This window comes from Hippoglossus hippoglossus, chromosome 9 (genome assembly GCF_009819705.1).
Source record: "Hippoglossus hippoglossus isolate fHipHip1 chromosome 9, fHipHip1.pri, whole genome shotgun sequence".
In the NCBI taxonomy this organism is placed as follows: Eukaryota; Metazoa; Chordata; class Actinopteri; order Pleuronectiformes; family Pleuronectidae; genus Hippoglossus; species Hippoglossus hippoglossus.
The window spans coordinates 21,504,673-21,526,554 of record NC_047159.1 but is presented as its reverse complement, the minus strand read 5'-3'; the positions used below and the strand labels follow the sequence as shown (position 1 = coordinate 21,526,554).

Below are 21,882 nucleotides of genomic sequence, written 5' to 3'. Positions count from 1 at the left end.
CCTTTTAGTCAGGTCGAGGGGCAAGGGGCGGGGCTTCGGTGATGGTTTCGTGACAGGACTCTGAGTTGGTGGCGTATCCTCTGTCAGCTGCTTGATGAGCTTTTTAACACCTACTGGCGGTTCGTTTTCAGGGACCAGCTGCACAGGAGAGTGAAGATCTGAGCCTTGGCCATTGGCTCCAGTTCCCGGAGTGGAGGAAGAGTCTAGGAGGAGACTGATTCGTGACTTGATGCTAACCACACGCTTATTCTCATCAGTCTCTTTCACAGACATTTCTTCTGCCATTTTGTTGCTTTGGTCTGACATGACAGGCTTGGCTACGACATCATTACTTTGTGGTATGTTACTCTTTGGGGTTTTCTCTTGCTCCCTCGTGTGTGGCAGTGCTGTCTCCTCAGGAGTGTTCTCCTTAGTGTTTGATATAAGACTTTTACGGTGAAGCGAAAGACCGATGGATTCAAACTTGGATGTGAGATCAGCTGAAAGCGGCCGTCTCCCAACCCAGCGAGGGACCAAATCTGGGGCCTCTAACTTGGTTGGACTGTCAAGGAAAATGGCTGATACAGGTCTGGGCCTGGAGCCTCTGGGCTTGGGTCTCAGTGGTACAGCAACCTCAGGCTTAGCTTCCTCCCTTACTTCTTGCTCCTGCCCTACCTGAGCAAGGAAACCCATGGACTTAGCTCTAGTGATGGAGGCCCCACCTTTGCTGGATGTCGTCTCGTCCCTCTCTTCTTCCGTTTTAGTGGTTCCAGACCACTCTGCAGCTGGGCTTTGTTTAAGGCTCCTGGAATAGCCTAAGCTTGAGGCCCCAGGTTTCCACCTCTCTGCTGGCACAGGAAGAGTGGGTTTAGCAGGGTCTCCAGGGTCAAAAGGCGGTGCTGGTTTAAATGGCTGGACTACTGGCTTGGTCGTTTGTCCAGTGTTCACCTTATTAGCTGTTTTAAAGGAGGTAGGGGCAGGACGGTTTGAATTTGTTGACACTGGCTTGAGTTTAACTGGGGCAGCTGGTTGCTGTGGTTTTGGGTTGCATGGAGGCTCTGGTTTGTATCCAGGAAGACGAGTGGACTCTGGTCTGGGCTTGGTATGAGGCTTTGGGGCAAGTATGGGCCTAATGCTGGGGGTTTTATCCATTGTAAAAGGCTTAGGAGAGAGTCGTGGCTTGGCTCCTGGGGCAGGTTTGTTTGGTTCTGCTGTGATGATGTGGGACTGGTTGATGGAGGGGATCTCGATGAGGCTCTTATTGCTGGAATCAGTCAGAGGATTCAGATGAAGTCGTCCTCCCGCCACTTTCCTCCCCACCTCGCCAGGCTGAACCTCTACCTGAGCAGCCATTGTCTTCAACAGCACCTAGAAGAAAAATAGAAGTACTCCTATGAGTCATAAAGAGGTATTCAACCACAGCACTACATCGTGCAAAATCAACTCAGAATTAGCCTCGCTCTATCTAGCCTTTTTGTGGACTTTGTCTTGGGAGCGCCTTACACTCTACCACAATCATACACCTAAGTGAGACAGATATTTACACAAGGTTATTGATCATTCTTGCAGGTAAAGGCACACGTGTTGGTAGCTGAATTAAGTATAAACCAATTAAACACTGACTGTTTTTAGTCATCACATTTACACTGAAAGCCCGGAGGATATTTTGACATGACACAGCAGAGAGAGCACAGGTGTGAATGATAAATCTATTGGCAGCGGAGGTTTTGTAAGCTGCTTCATGCTGGCTCCATGTTACACTAACGTGGCTGACTCAGAACAGTAACCTGTGGGCTTTTTTCCTAGGACCAGTTATAAAATGGTCTTTTGCACTACATGCCATCATTAATAATATTAACAATGGCTCAGGTCCATTTAAGTGTCCCAGTGAGCCAACGTGAATATATTTGTATAAGGGACTTGAGGCGGCTTAAGTTTTAGAAACTGTGCTCAGTATTTTTATAACATGACTAAGACTGGACTTATTTTATTATTTATCAAATGAAAATGTGCACCACTACACTTTATTAGTGGTACATCAATAATCAGATTAGAGTCCATTAAATGTGGCTCCTGAGATTGGGGAGGGGTTGGACAACTGTGCAATGTCCTTGTTTCATGTTCCTGTTGTAACAGGCAAATCCGGCTTTGAATGGGGGATTCCACTGCAAACTCACACCAGACTGCCATTAAAGATCCAGCCCCTCCCCTAATGAACTTTCACACGGTTATCTTAAAGTGACTCTTTAGTCTACCGTAAAATATAAATGAGATAATCAGAGTTCAACTGTCTCTTCTCTCTTCACACACAAGATGATTATCTGCTTTATCAGTTGTTTCTATAGTGATATGGAAGATAGAAAACTTCACAACACAAGCACTTCTGTGCTAGCCCTTTAAGAGGCTCCTTCTTCACGTCTGATAATGCTTTCCACATGTTGCTGTGTTGACACACTTTGCTACACCAGGAATGATTTTTTTGGGGAAAAAATTAAACCCTAGAGGAAAAGTGATGCAAATAATACCCGGCATTTCTCACCTGACCAGATGTCAACCGTCTGCCGTGGAGCTCTGGCTTTTGTTGAAACCAAGGAGCGATGTCATATCACAAAGGAGGATGGAGCCTGAGAGGAACACACTTTGTGTCAACAAAGCACACGAGCCTGAAACAGTGGTTGGACAAATCACAGCATAGCTACTGCAGGGCTGCGCAGATGCGTCTTCACTGTGGTGTTCACACACCCCGATACAAATAGACATGAGTAAACATAGTCACACCTGTACATACACACTGACGTCCAGACCCAAAAGACAACAAAATGCACGAGGAAAATCATTAACTGAATTAACCTATAGCATGTTAACTTTTTCCTGCTGTCATATTTGCATTACGTCCCTCATCTCTGATTACCTGCCATCACTCACACACAATAAGTACCATACTTATGTCAATTCAATCTGTGATGGTTGAAGCTATAGATACAATGAACGTGGCTTTTTGCTGTCCTGCTCTTGGTGAACCACATCTTTATGTGTTGACTTGTTCTTACTTTGATCAAATGATGTACATCAATTGATAAGTTACACTGAATCACTTCTCAGCTGCAGGTTAAAGGATGTTATTCCATACATGTACTGTGCTAATGGGGAAGTGTAAAGAAGTGGTGCTGAGAAACAGTGGTTTAAGCTCGGCTAACAGATGGAAAAGTCGAAAACTTGATCTTAAGATGTTGACAGGAAACACTTTGGCTTAAATGGAATGCTAAACATTCATTGTGATGGAGGGTCTAGTTGCACAACAGGGATTCGAACAGTGTCTGTCTGATACAACCTTACACAAAGCAGATTCACTACTGACATACATATGGTGGAGATTAAAAAGCATTTTGCGGGCATTTTTAACAAGTGTAGCAAAAGTAGGACACACGTCTTTGATTTGCAGCAGGAAGTAGTAAAGGGTGAGCCAACACAATGTTTGTTGTGCTTCAGCTCAGAGCGTCACTGGCAAACGATATAAAAGTGAGTAACCCGGCTCAGCCAGTTAATCAAAGAAAACTTCCTATTAACATACACAACATCATGACAACTGACGTATCAAGACAACAAGGACCGCTCCTCTAGATGAATTCTCACATAAGATGCAGCAAAGTTTTGAATTAAAATCCACAAAAACATTTAAAACCATGAATTAAGTTGTGTTCTTTCCTCATGGAAGATTGTATTCCATCTATCAGTAGATAAAGATACGATTGCATGTGCCACAGTTCACCAAGAGGCTGGATTTATGGCATCCATAAAAAACAATACATGGAGACAATCAGTAAAGAGATGTTAATCCATTTCAATGGTAGTCACCGTTCAAATCTATAATAAGATAACAGCAGTGGATAACTTCTGTGAAATCCGAATCTATGCTCCATTCGCCTGGTGATTTTCTCTAATAGCTACTTCCCTGTCCCATTGAAGAAGTGGCAACAGGTGTCACCTCTTCTTCCTGTGAGCTCTTCTTCCTGTGAGCTCACCTTCAACACTCACCCTCGCATTAAACCCACCGCTGACCTGCTCAAAGCAGAACGGGACATCTCATGCGCCAACACTGTGCCTACGCGTTGAATGAGCACTCGGAGCAAACGTCCACTTTAAGCTGTCTTACAACCAAGATGAACGACAAACGCATCAGCAGCTCGCTGGTTAGCAACCGTGAGCTAACTACTCCTCAAGAGGCTGAAGTCGCAAAATGGAAACACCGACAGACTGACTGAACCTGTCCTCCGGTGCCTGTTGGATTCCAACTTACCAAACAGGAAAGTCACTTCATCCTCTTCGGGCGTCGAAGCAACTCCGTGTAGTTGTCCAAGTGAGCGGAGGGATGGCGACTCGTTGGGTAGTTGGTTAATATGGTGGCTAGCAGAGCGGCTAACTTAGCTGGTTTACTTAGCTAGCCAACTGGCTGCCCTCGTCTCAGGTTGCACTGTTGTTGACAAGCTGGACCAGACACACGGTGACGGGTCAGCCTCCACACAGCTACACACGGCTTCCGGGTGGGACTTTCACAATACATTAATTTTTTCTTCTAGTGTAAAGTAATTATAATATATTCATGATGTTTTTACTATGTTTGTTTGCACTAACATAACACAAAGCAAATTCCAACTTGCTTCTGATTGAGCTGTGGTGTGTTAGTGCAAGCAGACGTAGTAAACACCGTATATGTATTTTATAATTACTAGAAACTAGAAAGAAAATGAATGTGCAGGAAGGAAAAAGTTTGTGAAAGAGTATTTGCATCATAATACAACATTTGAGAAGAAACCGAATACAATTTTTTTTTTTAAAAGCCTCGGAGCAACTCTTATTTTTGAAGGCTAATCACCATGACTTCCGGTCTGCCGTTGAGCTGAATATGTCGAACTTGTGGTCTTTAGCTTGTCACTAGGCTGAAAATGGGACAATGCGATTGGGAGCGAATGATCCCATCCCATCCTACCTCTATGAAATCAATCTGTTTTAAAATGAAAATGTGAAAATAGTCCTGAAAACAATTAATTTTATTTTGACTGTCTATCTGAATAAAAGTTAGTCATGCGAGGTAGAAAATTCATATAGCTAATTCCTTATCGTTAATCAATGTATTTAATTAATAAACCCTCATAGTAAATATATTGTACTTCAGACCTCGTTTATCAGGACTGCCCCCATGTGGAAAAAGAAAATCACTGCAGCAAAATTATAGCAGCCAATGTCCTAATTTGAGGATGAATGTTTGATCTTAACCAAACATCCCCCTTTATTTCTTTAACTAATTCATAAACAAACACTTGGGTCATTGATTGTGCATAAGTGTTTATTCATTTCCACAGACTAGTTACATTGACTAGTCTATAAACGTGATCAAACTTAAAAGGTGAGTAAACAACCCTCAAATCAAAAACAATGTTTCGATCCACTTTTCCTTATGTTTCACACAGTCTTCAAATGTCAGCACTTATCCAGCTCCACACATTTTCAACACTGAAATTAAAACGGGGGGGGGGGGGGGGGGGGGGGTAATATGAACAAGTTATTAAACATTCTACAACAGGATGACACAGAGGTGAAATTGAATGAGAATGTGTGGTTCTTAAACCATCTTTTATGGTTTAACAGGGCAGAATATAATGAAGTTCTGTTCACATGACAGACCAAATCTCTTTAATAATACAATACTGCCTTTTTACGTCCTCACAATGGTATTAGATCATTATGTATTCACGTTGAGGTTAGCAAATACTAGGGCGTAGAACTCAAACAGCTATCCCCCAAATCTATTCTGAAGGCGGATAATGTGCAAGCCTAAATTATTACCTGGCATAAAGCACTGAAAATAAACAGATCTCGGTGTTCATCTGTTGTAAGGTGAAGTTCAGGACAAATTATGTCTGAGCACTGAGTATCTTGGAAACATTACAAGGTGCAACGTACCTGCAGCTGGCTGACTGCTACTGTAATAAAGCACCCTAGAATTTTCTTATCAACTTCACTAGTGGGTCCCAGATGCAATGCTCAGAGTCTAATTAAGCAGAGTTGGAAGCCATAAAGAGCCTAATAAATATGAGCAGCTTCTTATATTCCTTTACCTAATTAGCATCTGAATTGAATTTGACTTGTACGGCTTCCAGTGTGGCAGGTTGCTGCTGCAAGGTTTTGACGTAGTTCACCATCAAACCCCCCAAAAAAATTGCAAATTAAACTAGTGGCATTACACGCAAACTGCTGATCAAGCCAAAGAAACAACGACTAAAGCAGCATGAACTCGCATACTAAAACCTATCATCGTAGCTTATAGTTCCATGAAACATATGCATGAAGTAAAAACACAAGCAGTGGGAGGATAAACACAGGACAATAGAGGATGCCTAAATGAACGTCAGTGTCGTCTACTTTGTGTGAACCATGGATGTACTGAACAAAAGTTTCTTCTTTTTCTTCTTCTTCTTTCCTCCTTTCTCATCTGAAAGACAAGAGACAAAGAATGAGTGCAAGTCTAAGAGCACACGCACAATGGCTTTAGACATAAAAAAGAAACTTGATGCAGTTGATTCATTAATGGCAGACCTGGGTCAACCACAGGTTGTGGATGAGAAGCTGGACCACTGTCCAGCTGCAGAAGTGCCTTCTCAAAGGCCTCGCTGAAGGAGTTCTGGAAGCTGGGCACCGGGACTCTGTCTGACCCGTCGCCCTCTCCATCACTGTCCGCTGCCGGGGGAGCTAGGAATTGATCTACATGGCACAAGACACAATAATAAGTTCAATAGGCCTTCAGGGAGTTCCATTGCATAACAAGTTTGACAGGAAATACAGTTAAACACGGAGCTCTGGTAATTTCACTTGCACACTTATCAGTACATGTTACTTGTACCAACTGAAAAGTACACAGTGATCCATGAATATAGACATGTATTTATTTGTAATCAGCAGCCTAACTGATCATTTAACAAGTGACACATGGTTTCATTTGTTGTTTATCAGTGATGTAGGTGTTAATATGATAAATTATGACTTTGGTAGCTTTTTCCTAGATAAGTCATACAAACAAAGTATTTGGCAAATCAAACAAGTACATAGCTGTTTGTTAAATCCAACTGGCTTTGAGAGCTTGAGTTACTCTTGTGTAAAGGATGCATGTAATAGCTTGTCTATATATAAACTGTAAAAATTATATTGACCAATTGTTTGTCTGACTGCTACACCTCACCATCAAAAAGCAGCCTCCAGTTATCATGTATTGCAACATGTATTTTGGAAAATAAAACCGTTTATGAAACATTAATCTAATAGGTGCATGTTTTGGACCATCAACATAAAATGTTTATCAACTAATGAACTCTATAACACCAGAATCCATTGTTAGTTGGTCTTGACCTTTAAAATTCAATAGGAGCGCGTCAATAAAATCTAAACTTTAAGTACAAATTTGTAAGTGATGCACATTTCCAACTCAATACTAAATCTAGTATTTTGCTAGGTTCATTATAATGTCAAATTTCAGTCTTATTGTGTTACTCTAGGAGCCACCACAACAGCAGTAGTCTTGCACTACCTTTCTTTGCAGGGATCCTGGGCCCAGCATCAGCTCTGGCTTTCCCATCTCTTAGCATCTATACAGGACACAGTCAGGGTCACACCATTTCAAGTCTCGACGTTACGTGCTACAACATCAGCACTTCAATTATGCATTACCCTTATGACAAGGGTAGTCAATAATGCTGTGTGTGTTTGCCATACACACCTGTGCAAAGGACATGCAGTGGGAGTCGTCCTCCCAACTACCCACAACAGGTGAAGGGCCTTGCCCGTTCAGACTTGGAAATGTCATCCCATCTAAGACAGTAGAGAAGATGTCCAATTCACATCTCTCGTCATAACCCATAACAGTCAGCTGATGAGTGAAAGTATAGTATATTGATGTGCAGGGAGGGAGCCGCTCTTACCAGAGGAGGGGCTGCAGCTGAGAAGTGATTGAGGGGCAAAGGTGAAGTCAGGCTGGATTGGGGGGCTGCTGTAGTAAGGCGGAGAGCCAAATGCTGGGAAATGCTGAAGGTTCTCAAGTCCAATATGCACCTCAGGATCTGAGGGAGGGACATAAGTACAAGGATTTTGTTAGGAGATAGAGATTTTTCAACATCTTTCTGGACAATCATTCTCAGCTGCTGTTGTGAAGTGCTCAGCTGTACTTACATCTACCCTGCTTGTTGTTCTCCTCGAACTCAATTCGCTTCTCACGGCGCTTCTCATCCCTCGCTTTCTTCTGCCTCAGGTGCTTTCTCTTCTCCAAGTCGTCTAAAAGGGTTTGGGGAAGTTTTAACTATAAATCTCTTTGCTGCAACTGAAAATTCAGGCCCTGAAACAGGAAACATGTTCTAACCTGCAAATGTGTCCAGAGTTTCTTTGGAGAGGACAGGTGACTGCAGAGCCAACTCACAAATGCTGAACTCACACGTGAGAGGCAGATGAGCCAGATAGCGATGCCGACGACGGATCTCCTGCAACAAAGCCATGATGGAGCTATCAGTCAAAGAAATAATATGTGTACCACTGTCAAACTACCAAAGTTTAGAATTTAGCACTTACAAAAGAAAAAACAATACTATAAACATGTTTATAGTATTTAACAAGTTTTAAATTATCCACAACTAGAAAGTGTTATCCACAACTAGAAAGTGATTATTGTTTCCTTAATTGCTGACCTCTGTGACTGTGTGTCCCACTATCTCCACTACTGTGGCAGTGATGGAGTCTGGGCTGGCCTCCAAGCTGCCGTATTCCCGCAAGAGACAGCGTACATTCACAGGATGCAGGAACATCTGCTGGCAGTCGTCAGCTGGAGGGAGAAATAAGCCAGGGAGCAAAAGGTGAAGCTGAAGTTTAAACATGAGGGAAGAAAAACAACTGCCTGTACAGTCAAGACAAACAGGCTTCCTGCACTATGCATTGGTCAGACTCCATTGTTTGTTTCTATGATTTACACAAATATTCCAGCTATGTTTAATAAAGAAGGTTAATGTTACTCAATTCCATTTTTTGTTAAACACAAACAAACAAACTCAACATGTTTTAGTGGTCATGGGAAACCTCACAAGGCTAAGGCAGGAATGTGGAGAATGACCCACCTTGGTAGAAATAGTAATAGGGTCCGTGCACCATGCTGGCTGGCGGACGGCTTGGATGTGCCTGGTCAGCCGGTCTCTCCTCCTCGAGTTGGGGCTCTGCGGCTGCTTCCATCATAGCCTCAGCCTCAGGAGGCTCTTCCAGCACACACTCCAGAATCCCTTCAGGGAGGCCTGGCAGCTCGTCTGGGAGCTCCGCCACCTCGTCATCAAATGCGGAGGAGTACTGCAGCACAGGCTAGGAACGGAAAAATAAGTTATTATGGGGGGAAATATTCAAGTAAAATAATTTGATCATATCACCAACATGTACAATACACAAAAAACATTAGGTCAAAACCTAAAATATGGCTGAAATGTGTATGGTGAACTTTTGAAAATGAGGAAAGTGTAGTGGAAAACGTAAAATGCTAATTAAAAAAAAACTTTTGCATTCTGTCTAGTCTCAGTCAGTTTTAGACATATAATTGTTTATACATTGGCTCTATCGGACATTACACAGACTTTATTTTAGAAGCTGGCAGTTAAATGTCCAGTTGAGCTGAGTGTGACATTAACGTTCACATATAAAGCTCCTCCTGGAAATGAAAGGTTCAAGATTGTGAGTATCAGAAGATTTTTCACAAGGTTTTTTTGAAGAAAAAAGTTGCCAAACAGTTTGGACCAACAGCTGACAGGAAAACTCCCAAAACATTGATGGATGGACGATGGTGTAACTACATCACAAACTTAGTGTCATTTTGGGAAGAAGTACTGGATCGTGAAAGAAGGTGTAGAAAAAATACATTTTAGACTCACCTTGGCAATGGAGACGTTAGTCACCACTTCCTCCACAGGAGAAAGAGGATCTTCCAGAGTCAAACAGGATATGTCAAACCTCTGGGCTGCAGTTGCCTTCTGCTGCTGCTTGAGCAGCAGTTCCTCTCGCTCCTGTAACACAAAGATACAGTTAAGACAGTTAAATGATCAGCTTACACGTGTATAGTTTTATTCTGTGTGATGAGGTAGGTTTAATGTTTTACTTGGAGAGATGCAAGAGACAAATGCATTAATCAAAAACCCTCCCTTCAGGATTTCCGTTCCTGCATGCCTCGATTTATGCATTTTGCAAACACTCATTTCATATGGGAGGTTTTTGTCACCTATGCACCGTCTATTACTTTATGTATGTGTTCAGTGTCACACACACATGTAGCTTTGTTTACCTGCAAAAGACAAAGAGCGCTCTGGATGAAACAGCAATGGGCGTCCTCTTCCGGGCTAAGTTCACCCTGCAGGACGGCCCTCTCCTCGGCCACCAGGGTCAGGACCTGCGCCGGGGAGGTCAGCAGCAGCTTGGAATACGGGCTAAGACACGCATCTAGAAAACGTAGAGAACACGTCAAATTTCTGTTATTTAGTAATTATACAAATACAGGTATATTAATTCCCTCCTAAATAAGTTTTAGTCTTATTGTTGTGGGACATAAAAAACGGTATGCAGTACTGCTGTAAAGCATATTATGGCAACACTCAGAGGAAACCACTCTCTTTTATAAACAAGGCGTCACTGTCTCTCACCTCCAAAGCGAACAGGCTCCTCCACCTTCGCCCACTGAGAGCTCGGCATGGCTACCAGAGCCCCCTTTTCCCTCCTCATCAAGCGCATGGTGATTACATCACCAACTGCATATTGCCTGGTCTCCATAGCAACCACACTGCAATAAGAAATGAAGCATAGAGTCAAAACACCCCAATACAACATAAGCTGTTTGTGTGTTTACATTGTCTACATCTCATTCACCTCTTCAGGTCAGCAATCTGCACGGCCTCATAGCAGATGGGGCACTTGGACCAGCTCTTATCACTAAGAGAAAGGTAGTGCAGCATGCATGGCCAGCAGAAGATGTGTCCACACCGGGTGATGCGGGCTGCCAAAGGAGGGTAGAGGCAGATGGGGCAAGACGGCACCTCATGACTATAAATGCGCTGAGGACGTACACAAATAGGTTATTATCATGTGTATTTGTACGTTCATGAATGTGGGCTTTATATCTTGTACTGGAGGCACTGCTCAACAGATGCCAAGCTCTCACCACTTGCTGCACACAGTCCCAGTTAACCAGAGTGTCTGGATCAGTGAAGTGAGCCTTGTAGTCCTGGTCGTCAGTCACAACAAACTGGCAACTGAAACACACAGAGAACGTTTGACTCCCACATGTTCAGCCTTTCTATTTCACATTATTTGCTGTAAGAGGCGCTGCTTACTTCGCCTGCAGGAAAAGCTCCTTGTTGAAGGGCTTGTGCTTATGGCCCCACTTGTTTCGACGGCCCCAACAGGAGTGGCCACCATCTCCGAAGCCACCGTTACCTCCGCGAGGTTCAAAGGTAAAGTTCAGCAGGTGGTTCAAGCTTATCTTTTTCGGTCCAGCAAATTGAGCCGGGCTAAACTCGGCCCGGCATGTCTCTGCTACCTGGAGAGGCACAGGAGGAGAACAATCTGTAAAGGACAGTTAAACTTAAAAACTAATGCTGTGCATCTTTTTCACAAACTTATGTTCTTAATTACTCACATGGTGCAAATGCATTTCACATGACAATCAGGTTGCAACTAAATAAATACTAAACAGCCTTTAACAAATACCAACCTCCTCACGTCGTCCTCCACCTGTAACGCCATACTGTCGCCCTCCACCTCTCTGAGGGGGTCTCTTGTCAAAATTTTTGCTTTTCTGTGAGTTGGTGCGGCGAGGGCCTGGCAAACTGTCGGTTTTAGGAAAGGTGGGCTCGCGCTTGCGGCTGTAGCGCTTGGAGCCTCCATTATTTTTACCTTCTAAAATTTAAATAGAAATAGACATTAATTACATGAATAGAGAAATGTTCTAGTTCAATACAACTACTTCACTTAGTGGATGCAGGACTTGTGACTGACATGACTGGTGGAAGTAAAGAACCATCTGAGAGATTTTGTAACCTGGGTCCTCTGGGGTCGTTTAAACATAGATAAATGAATATATTACCAGCCTCTGGAGGTTGTACAGCCTCGAGGTGTAGTGTTCTCCACCACTGAAGCCAGGGACAGCTTCCACTCACACTTTTAGACTCTACAGAAGTCATGTAAGTGGACTTCCATGTGAGAAGTCAGAATTCAGGGAAATTGCAGAGAGAGTTTTGAATGTAAATAAGAGTTATATGTTTGATTAGCTTGTAAAGAATACAGCTTGTTGGAGTTAAATGTATGCATTGCAGATAGTGTTGTGAGCAAATATGAGCCAGGGGTCTTTGTGTGTCAGATGTTTTCACAGCGACGTCAGCCATACCAGATAAACACCCGCTGCGCTACGGCTAGGCCCCAGCAGGCCACAGCGCACTGAGCGTGCATAGGGGATGTGTGTGTTAGACCAGCGCCTTTTCACCTGTTTTGGGTTTAGATTCTCCCGGTGCTGGGCCTGTGGAGCTGGAACGAGGCGGAACCTTGGAGCCGGTGCTGCTGTTGGGGTTTTTCTCCATGTTTGAGTCCGGGCAGTGAGCGGTGTTGGGGACGAGCTCTGGGCAGAGAGCTGCCGAGCTCTCTAGCATCAAACGGAGAAACGGAGGAGGAAAGCGGGCTGCGGTGAGTGCGGGTCAGGCGGCCAAGGCCCTGATTCATTTCTGTCAAACGCGGAGACCCCATCACGGCGACATCTTGTCAACTCAACAAACCCGAGAAAAAAAGAGACACGATTTCGGCGTCTCAAGTTATGGAGTCTGTAGGAGGAGAGGACGAACGCTCGCCACGCGGGGCCAAGACCCCTAAAAGACGCAGTTTCCTCGCTAAGTTAAACAATGCGCCTTTAACAAGGCCTCTTATGTTTTCCACTGGGTGGAAAACCTGTCTATATTAAGATTTTCTCCAAAAAAATATGTCCGTTCAAACGAGCTCACACTAATGGCGACGGGTCGCCAGACAGGAAGCGGAGAGACCCGGATGTTTCTTGTACAGCCTGCAGATCTGTTTATGTGATGAGGGCCTGCTATGCATTTCGGGAAATGTAGTATTAGTAGCATAGACTGTACACAAAACAACTAGATTAGTAGCCTTTTCAGCTGTGTGGGTGCAAGCTAGTGGAGGACGATATGGCCATAAATAATTAAACATTTAAAAATAATCTAATCGATGATCATCACGATATTCATTTTTACGTTTAAAGACTCATTTTAGCTCCTGAGAGAAGGTTGTGGTTTTAAACTCTTCTTTATGGCCAGCAAATGACAAACATTTTCCAAATCTGAGGCAGATCATTTATGTGTCATACCTCCACTGTGCATGCACATGCCTAAGCAATACATCTCTGAACCTTTGTTTGCTATTGACAAGACTGAAAATGAATTGACTATAAATGAACTAACTATAAATACAATTTATATACAGTCTATGGTACAAACTAGGGTCAGTGTTAAGGTTTTAAGGTTGTTAAATTAGTTTACTGGAAATATTTACAATCATGCCATTACTATGAAAGGTAATGCAATATCTGCTAATATCAGCAACATGTATTCATCTGTGCATCTTTCCTAAAATGTTTACAAACTGTATACCAACAATGTTATGATTTTTTTTTTTTTTTAAACAAAATACAGTAAAAAATACAAAACAAATTCATTGAACCCTAAAAAGTGTCTTCTAAATAGTTTCTTCAGAATTCCATCATGGTCTTATTTTGCGATGCAAATCTAATAATTTAAAGTTAGCCTTATCCAAAATAAATAGATGCAAATTCAGTGTCAGCATTAGGCTACATTCACACTACAACGTTTTGTTTTAAACTTAGTTAAAACGCTAGTGTGTGGATGTTGATCATTTTTGTTTTAAAACAAAAATGTAATAGTATTGACGTAGCATTAAATAAGACCTTGCTGTGAAATGATATTCATGCCGACCATCAGCCAACCTGCAAACCCACATTTTCTATGTGACAAACATAACTTAACGTGTTCCTCTGTTGAAGACAGTCAGTTTTCATTAGGTAAAAACTCACTGAAGAGCAGCAGTAAACCATGTTTCCACAGTTGCATTTCTTCCCTCCTGTTAGTTCTGTATAAAAATATTCAGAGCCAGTCATCTAGGAAGAACTACATAGCTGCCATCTTTGACTGAATGCTGTGATGTCACTCTTCTTCATCTTCGTCACTCTCTAACTTGTCTTCAAATGCCTCCTTCTTTCCTCCTGGTAGGGAGCATTGAAGAATTGCTTCACGAACCTGTTGTTTTTCCTCTGTAAATGGAAAAAGGAGGAGGAACCAGTTAAATGGTGGTTGACTTTGACAGCATTGTATTCTGGGGTGTAATGTGGTTTCCAGTAAACTAAAAGCTGCTATGACAATTTAAAATGCTAAACTCCATTATGCAAGACTCACATTCAACAACCAAAACAAGTAAATGGACTATAGACTCTAAGTGCAGATTCATTCCGGTATAAATAATTATATCAATATCTTACCTTCATCTTTACATTTAGGGAGCATTCTGTGGAGCTGTTGGGTGTTGTATCGGATCAGAAACTTCTGACATGTCCTAATTGTTCCTGAAAAAAACAAAACAATGTTCAATTAATATTTAGGATTGTTAAAGTTATATCTAACTCATAATAAAATGTGTCTTGATGTTATTTTTTTACCTCCCACATGCACACAGTTTAGAAAACATGGAATGTTCTGGCCACGAACTTCAATACTTGTTATAAAAGGCAATGCAGACCAGAGGAGCTTGTAACACTTTTTGGGGAAACGTAGAAATACCATTCCAGTATGAGCGTTCAGATATTTCACTAAAAAGTAAAGAAAAAAAAACAATTCAGAGAACACAGAGAGATTAGTAAATACTCCAATATCCTGAAAGGAGTGTGCACCTGGCAATTCATTTTTTAAAATCAAAGACAGTATCATCACCTAAGAGATTAGGGGCTGCGGCAATCCTTATTATTATCATATCATATTCACTCATTTTTGTATATTATTATTTATTTATTTTATTGTTTTAATATTGTTCTTTTATGGTAGTTATTTTATCTGTATTGTTTCATTACATTTCTGAGTATGATCTGGCTTTTCTATGATTTGCTAACTATTTTGTGAAGTACCTTGTAACTCATGACATTAAATTTGGTATTATTATTATAATCATTCACATCTAGTGTAGGATTTAACATACTTCCACACTAAAGTACCAGTAATTTGTTCTAAAAGCAGCGGTGGACATTCACTGAAAGATGCTACTCTCCTACTTCACAACATTTCACAGAGAAATATCTATTGACAACATAGAAATGTTGTTTCACACTATTGCTGCAGTAATGATAATTAAGTTATGTACAAATAGTAAAATTGTGATAATAATAACTGTTGTTTTGATACTTGTGCCAAATTGTCTGATTGTAAACCTGAGGGCTACTTTTAACTGGATGGTCAGATAAGTCCCCTAAATGCAGACTGTGGGATAGTTTTAGATTATGATTTTAAAGCAAGACTTCTTTCAAGCATTTAAATGCTTTAAATTCGCCGCTGCTTACCAGAGAAGCCGACGAGGCAATGAGCTGCTCCATAGTCTCCGTGTGTGCGGGCCACTGCTGCCCGCACAGCCGCCGCCACAGCTCGGTCATCCAGCTGCAACAGGTGGCTCCGCTTCGACACGTTGACTTCACACAGTAAATACCTGTCGACAGAAGTAGAGCAGTCAAAACTGATCTGTGACCGCGTTCAATCACACACGATGGGCACATGTTTACCTCCTCTTCACCCGCACCATCGCTGCTCCTCTCTTCTTCCGTGGGAACTTCCGTCAACAAAAGTAATCTGCCACCCGGAGCGAGTATGGCGCCACACACTGGACATTCATGGCGAAGCCTGAAGCCTTTGATTCGATGCACCGTGCAGCACGAATTTGCAGCCAGTCATCAAAACTGACTTGTTAAAGGCTAAACATCTAATGTTTACATGATTCCAAAAAGGAAGGATGGAAGATGAGAGCTTGTACCAAACAAATAAATGATCTGATTTTTATTTGGCGCAGGGCCTTGTTTTAAACCTACAGACGACAGAAGACTAACACAACACGCCCGGGTGAAGAAGAAGCGGGAGGGCCTGTACTTCAAACCATTCACACCCCCTCTGTAACTATGACAACCTCCATCGTTCTCAGCCAATCACGGTCTCGCTTTTCCGTCTCCCCTACACGCTTTACGCCATCTTGAAATTACACCCGCAGTTTGTTAAGTCGCTACCAGAAATTAGCAGAGCACAACAACTCTTCTCATCAGCGGGACGGTGTCGGGCATGAACGGTTCCCGAAACAAACCGGCACAGACACTCAGCAAGGGACCGGCGGACACGGACAGCAGCTCGGAGGCGACCCACAGGGAGCGAAGGACCGGCGGAGGAATGCTGAAAAAGCTGAAGTCGAGGCGCAGTCAAACGGATAAGTGGCCTGTGGTCACCGAGGATGAGCTCCGGGCTCTGGGGACAGATATTTCCCCGGATCATGTCCTGGGTCTGCGAGCTGTCACGGAGGGTGAGTTGCGTTTACTCGGTTCAATTAAACCCGGTTAAAAACAGCACCGCTCCACGAGCATCATTCATTTACCCAATGCTAATGTAGCTAAGCGACAAACGTTCACACCAGCTGACTGAGTCCTCTCGTTGTTATGGATCGAGTGAGTGATGTTACATAAGTTCAGTACATCACTCTACGTGTATGTCCGTGTTGTGAGTTGGGCTTTCTCATTATTTGGCGCTTACCAAAGAATAGGTTGTTCCCAGGGGCGCACCTAGGAATTTGGGCCACCCAGAATGAATATTGTCAAGGGCCCCCTGACCTACATTAATGTGTTTTCTTTGGCGAGCCAATCAGCTCAAAACACAATACCAACATATTTTTTTCCCATTAAACTCTAAAAGATAGAGGTGTAGCTTTCCATTTGACAAACGTATCTTACTTAATGTCATGCTATTTTTTGATCTCCAGCCATTTTTAAAGGAAACATCTGGATTAATTATTGCTGCTTTCAATCAGGCATTTAACTCTACAAACTAGGCTGCTTTAAGAGTGCAAGATCTGTGATTGATCCGCTTGGTAGATCACTTTTCTGACACGCGATAGATGCAAAACTGAAAATAAAAAAAGTAAAGAGAACGAATATCTTAGGGAAAAAAGCGGTGCCAGACACTTAGAACACATCAAGAGTTCATCTCTGAAAACGGCTTTTGATCAGCAGCCAGGGCAGACAGAGGTATTTGATCCATTGTAATATAAAGGAATCGATTATTGCCACTTTAGATAATTAAAAAGGAGACTTTTACACAACCCCTCTCTAAGTGCCAACTGACTAGTAACTGCCCTGCTTGAATCCTCTGACTCAAACCCCAGGGTCTGTCATCAGACACCCTGCCCACCACAGTTGCAGCTGACGCTTAACATTAACTCTTTGTTTTTGACATTTTTGTGCACCAGACAACAATGTCATTACTTCCCTTCTCTCATGCAACACTATGTTGAAAAGCTGTGAGCCTGTGCTGTTGTATTACTGATGACTGATGCAACTCACAGGAGCCAGAATACAGATACTAGAGCCTTGGTTGCTAATCAAGTGGTATCTCAGTCCTTTAAGTTAGGATGCATATATACATTTACTAGCAAATCTCATTACAAAATACTTATTTTCAGTAAAATTGGACTGATTGCTATATAGGTAGTTGCCTGATGTCAGATAATGGGGTCACCCTCTATATATGTTTGTGTTTTTCTTAACTTAAACTCTTTTATTCCACATTCCAGACTATCTTTGCAAACCTGAAGATAATATCTACAACGTTGACTTTACTCGGTTCAAAATCAGAGATCTGGAGACGGGGACAGTCCTCTTTGAGATTGCCAAGCCTCCTAACAGTGGTAAGTGATGTATTAACTTTTGCAACTACACCAAGCATAAGATTCCTAAAATGTAGGACAGACTCAAATGAAATGTAAAAATAAGAGTCAATTTTTTCTATTTTCAAATGTATGCAACAATTATAAAGCTCACAAAGTATTCCATTTATCAGAGAGGTTTACATCATGCGACATGCCACGTTTTCGTGACAAAGTTCTGCAAAGTTAGTTATTACCTGTTCGCATTTCCTTGCAGTCTCATTGCTCAGTAACTATGCAATTTCATCTGTGTTATCATTGTAAAGCTGACCTTTGACAAGATGACCAATTTTAAGAGGCTTATATAGATTGGGATGCTGTGTATAACACTAATCAACCACAAGTGGAAAAAAATGCTTTTTCTAGCAGTGTGAACATATACTGTATTCAGATGTTTTTAAATAAGAATTAGGAAACCTCTATGTTTCCTCAATATCTGATTCATTTGACATTGTTCCTTCTGACCTGGTGAATGATGATTTAAAAACGTATTGGAAAGAGTTTCATATTGATCAGTTACATGTGACAGATAACACAATATGGATCTAGTAAACAATATGATTATGTGTAGCTATATGCATTTTGTTATATTTGCCTATCCTGTCAATATTATGTTCCAGTCAAATAAACGTGTTTCTGTTTTAGGTCCAATGGAGAGTGACGAGGAGAGTGCAGATATTGACACCAGTGCAGGGCGTTTTGTCAGATACCAGTTTACACCAGCCTTCCTAAAACTGCGCACTGTTGGTGCAACGTAAGTAAATGGACCATAACACGCTGAGAGTATAATAATCAGCCTTTTGTCTTGTAAGTCTCTAATCAGTCAATTGCAATTATTGCCTTTCTTGTTTCTGTTTCCTAATTGCAGTGTTGAGTTCACAGTGGGTGACCGGCCAATAAACAGCTTTCGTATGATTGAGAGGCATTACTTCCAGGGGCGCCTCCTCAAGAACTTTGACTTTGACTTCGGCTTTTGCATTCCAAACAGCCGCAACACATGCGAACACATTTATGAGTTTCCACAGCTTCCAGACGACCTCAGTGAGTTCTACTCTGTATTTTCAGCCACATTTTTATTATTTCTATCGGATTATATTTCCCACAATAATTCACATATATTAATACTTGTTTTGTTTGTTCTTCACCTCCTTTAGTTCGCCAAATGGTGGAGCACCCTTATGAGACCAGATCAGACAGTTTCTACTTTGTGGACAATAAACTCATCATGCACAACAAGGCAGATTATGCCTACAACGGTGGTCTGTAATACAAGAAGGGATAAAATGTATGCAATACCTCCCAGGAGATTGAGTTCTTGGATTACAACCATCCAAAAGCTTCTTTTCGGTGGACAGAAGTATTCTCTCCTTTATCTACATTCCTACACACGTGACGACAACTTTAAATTCAACCGACCACATCTGCCTTGTTATGAAATCATGGATCCGTTCATCTGTACCTCACAGAGCTCAGTTTCTTGGACTCTGAGGAATGTTCTGTTAAATATTTCTCTGTTAAATCTGACTGAAGTCTTTTTGTTCTGTCTTTGGGTTTCTCATACGAGTTTCATGTTACTGCTTGAACACTTCTGCCTTAAGTTTCTCGCTGTCTCTGCTGGAAGGGGACACTTTTGAGTCACAGATCTCTCATGACCAAGCCTGTAGACTGTGTTAGTTGTTATTTAATTTAGTTAAATACATAGATGCTATCAACTGAGGTTTATTTGAGCTACATTTTACAGATGATAGTTGTTTCCTACGTGTATAAATCAGAATTAACTAGATGATTTACAGTATTGTTAGTTATAGATGATCATGTAGCACTAGTTGACATTAAGGCTCATTTCTCCTAAATATATTATCAGTTGTGACTCATTGGGACTCTTTGTGTCAGATATTTAAGCTTGGTGTCCATTTTATATGATACATTGTTTGGCTGACCAATCTCTTTATTTAGGAGAAAATCATATAACTCAACAACAAGATGTGCTCAGTTTCATAATTTCTGCTGTCATTCTGCGTTTTGCTGTCGACTTTAAATCTGGTGTTCTGTCAAACTCTGTGATATACAAATAGGATAAGAAAGCAGGAGAATCAGAGTTACTGGACTTGACACATTCTGCTTTAAACGCCTTCCATGCCTAAAACTATTTAGTCTGCGCAAGGTTATTTAATCCCCTGAAGTCAGCTTTCCTGTTTTCTTCAGCACAACAGCACTGTGAATCCCACTCTGTTGGAGCTGAGTTTAGACACAGGTGTGGTAAATGTCTGCTGTGCTCTCAGGTTCTCAGTCTACCAATGAAATACACACTAGCACACTACATGACGGAACAGAGAGCAATAACATGGTAGTTGATTTACTTTTAATGAGGTAATGGAGTAGGTGTAGAACCTGGCCTGTCTCTTTTTCTATTCATGGAAGCCTTGTGTAAAGGACTATACTGGTGTTTTTTTTGCACACTTACTAAGATATATATATATATATGGGAATTTTTGCCTTTATTTGATAGTACAGATTGAGCGTGAAAGGGGGGTGACTCACAGCTAAGGAGTGCAAGTTGGAATTGAACCATCGCCTGTTGTAGAGGACTGAAAAGGTGAAGTGAGCTACCTGGCACCCAAAAATATATCTTTTTCATATAAGTTTCCAATCTATTAAGTTCACTTGTACAATATGGTGCAACTTTTCACAGCAGCCCTGCGATAAATCCTGCCCTAGATGCTTATTTGTCGTCGACCCCTGCAGAGAGGAGTTGATGCACTAAAAGTGGCTGTTTTGCAGTGAACTGTCAAGTCAGATGTCCATAACCCATTGCACACACCAACAATGAAGAGTTTGAAAATGGTCCCAGTTTGCAACATAATTTTCAGTCTAAATATCTCAGATTAGTGATTAGAGGGCTCAGTTTCTCTGATTTTCATATTGTACAAAAATGAATGGAAATCAGCAGCTACCTTAAAGGCTGGAAATAATTCAAAAAAAATTGTGAATGGTCAGAATTTGTAACAAAGGGCTTACGTATTCTGTAGTTAATCAGTCAACTCATGCAAAAGCATCCGAACAGTCTGAAAATTGTACCACATAAATGATCTGGGCTTCCTTTCACCGTACACTGTAATACCACATCCAGTTGCCTTGTAGCCAAATGTTCATCATCATCCAGGTGTTTTTTTAAATGGTTGAAAACCTTGTGCTTGATCCAGATGTGAGGAAAACACCACAATGCTTCTCTCACCCAATACGCTTAATTACCCTATTAAAACTAAATGTACCGTGTCGCAGCAACTCACTGTTCTACCATGTGTTTATCCTCACAAACATGACTGAGTCACTACATGAATGACACAAGAAGTTGTGGATCTGTCCCCCATTGCACAGATTCCTCTTTTTATATTGGCTGCTTTGACAAATGATACGTAGACATATCAGATTTATTCTGATAAAAATCGAATAAAAATGTCCTGTTCACTTTGAAACCCAGTGCTCTTTATGAGCAGATTATCAGGGATTTTGGGAGCTTCTCTGTCTTCCAGCTGGCATCACAATTGAATCAAAGCAGGTAATCTGAGAATGCTGCCTGTTCAGGACACTAAACAATGTTTGAATGAATGTGTATTTCCATGTAATTGTAGCAAGCTGAACATTTTAAACAAACATTAACCCATTGCTGTTTTTTTACTGTTCATGGAATGATGATATTTTGCACAAGGTTTTTCATCATCTTTGAATCCCTCTGTAATTACAATGAGGATGCTAATAAACCTACTTAGACTTACTTTATTTTACTTTGATTGCTGCTTGTTCAGACGAAGCCGGCGACGAATAAACACACGAGAA

General features: G+C 41.6%; 4 protein-coding genes across 5 annotated transcripts in view; 1 reads left to right on the top strand and 3 right to left on the bottom strand.

The window, feature by feature from the left end:
* The window catches only part of si:ch73-138n13.1 (calponin homology domain-containing protein DDB_G0272472), a 28,133-nt gene extending 23,627 nt beyond the window's left edge, over positions 1-4,506 (bottom strand). For both annotated transcript variants that reach the window (XM_034595267.1, XM_034595266.1), the window contains exons 1-3: positions 4,277-4,506; positions 2,519-2,603; positions 2-1,347 (exon numbers count right to left, since the gene is read on the bottom strand). In XM_034595267.1, the coding sequence (XP_034451158.1) occupies positions 2-1,332 (1,331 nt within the window). In that variant the 5' untranslated portion in view covers positions 1,333-1,347; positions 2,519-2,603; positions 4,277-4,506. The remainder of the gene's footprint in view (position 1; positions 1,348-2,518; positions 2,604-4,276) is intronic.
* Positions 4,507-5,578: 1,072 nt separating this feature from the next.
* rnf10 (ring finger protein 10) lies at positions 5,579-13,058 on the bottom strand. Its single transcript, XM_034595234.1, has 17 exons — positions 12,521-13,058; positions 11,753-11,937; positions 11,373-11,578; positions 11,201-11,291; positions 10,909-11,093; positions 10,686-10,822; positions 10,331-10,485; positions 9,924-10,055; positions 9,129-9,363; positions 8,706-8,839; positions 8,384-8,501; positions 8,197-8,298; positions 7,950-8,087; positions 7,748-7,839; positions 7,559-7,616; positions 6,574-6,738; positions 5,579-6,469 (listed from the first exon to the last, which is right to left on the bottom strand). Exons 1-17 carry the CDS (start codon positions 12,681-12,683, stop codon positions 6,396-6,398), a joined length of 2,370 nt encoding a protein of 789 aa, XP_034451125.1. The 5' UTR covers positions 12,684-13,058; the 3' UTR covers positions 5,579-6,395.
* A 621-nt stretch (positions 13,059-13,679) lies between these two features.
* On the bottom strand, positions 13,680-16,191 carry pop5 (POP5 homolog, ribonuclease P/MRP subunit). Its single transcript, XM_034595236.1, has 5 exons — positions 15,869-16,191; positions 15,653-15,795; positions 14,762-14,911; positions 14,585-14,668; positions 13,680-14,359 (listed from the first exon to the last, which is right to left on the bottom strand). The coding sequence occupies exons 1-5, from the start codon at positions 15,886-15,888 to the stop codon at positions 14,253-14,255; spliced, it is 504 nt and encodes a 167-aa protein (XP_034451127.1). The 5' UTR covers positions 15,889-16,191; the 3' UTR covers positions 13,680-14,252.
* Positions 16,192-16,330: 139 nt separating this feature from the next.
* On the top strand, positions 16,331-21,820 carry unc119.1 (unc-119 homolog 1). Its single transcript, XM_034595235.1, has 5 exons — positions 16,331-16,650; positions 17,914-18,027; positions 18,691-18,799; positions 18,914-19,086; positions 19,200-21,820. The coding sequence occupies exons 1-5, from the start codon at positions 16,416-16,418 to the stop codon at positions 19,310-19,312; spliced, it is 744 nt and encodes a 247-aa protein (XP_034451126.1). The 5' UTR covers positions 16,331-16,415; the 3' UTR covers positions 19,313-21,820.
* The last annotated feature ends 62 nt before the right edge of the window (positions 21,821-21,882 follow it).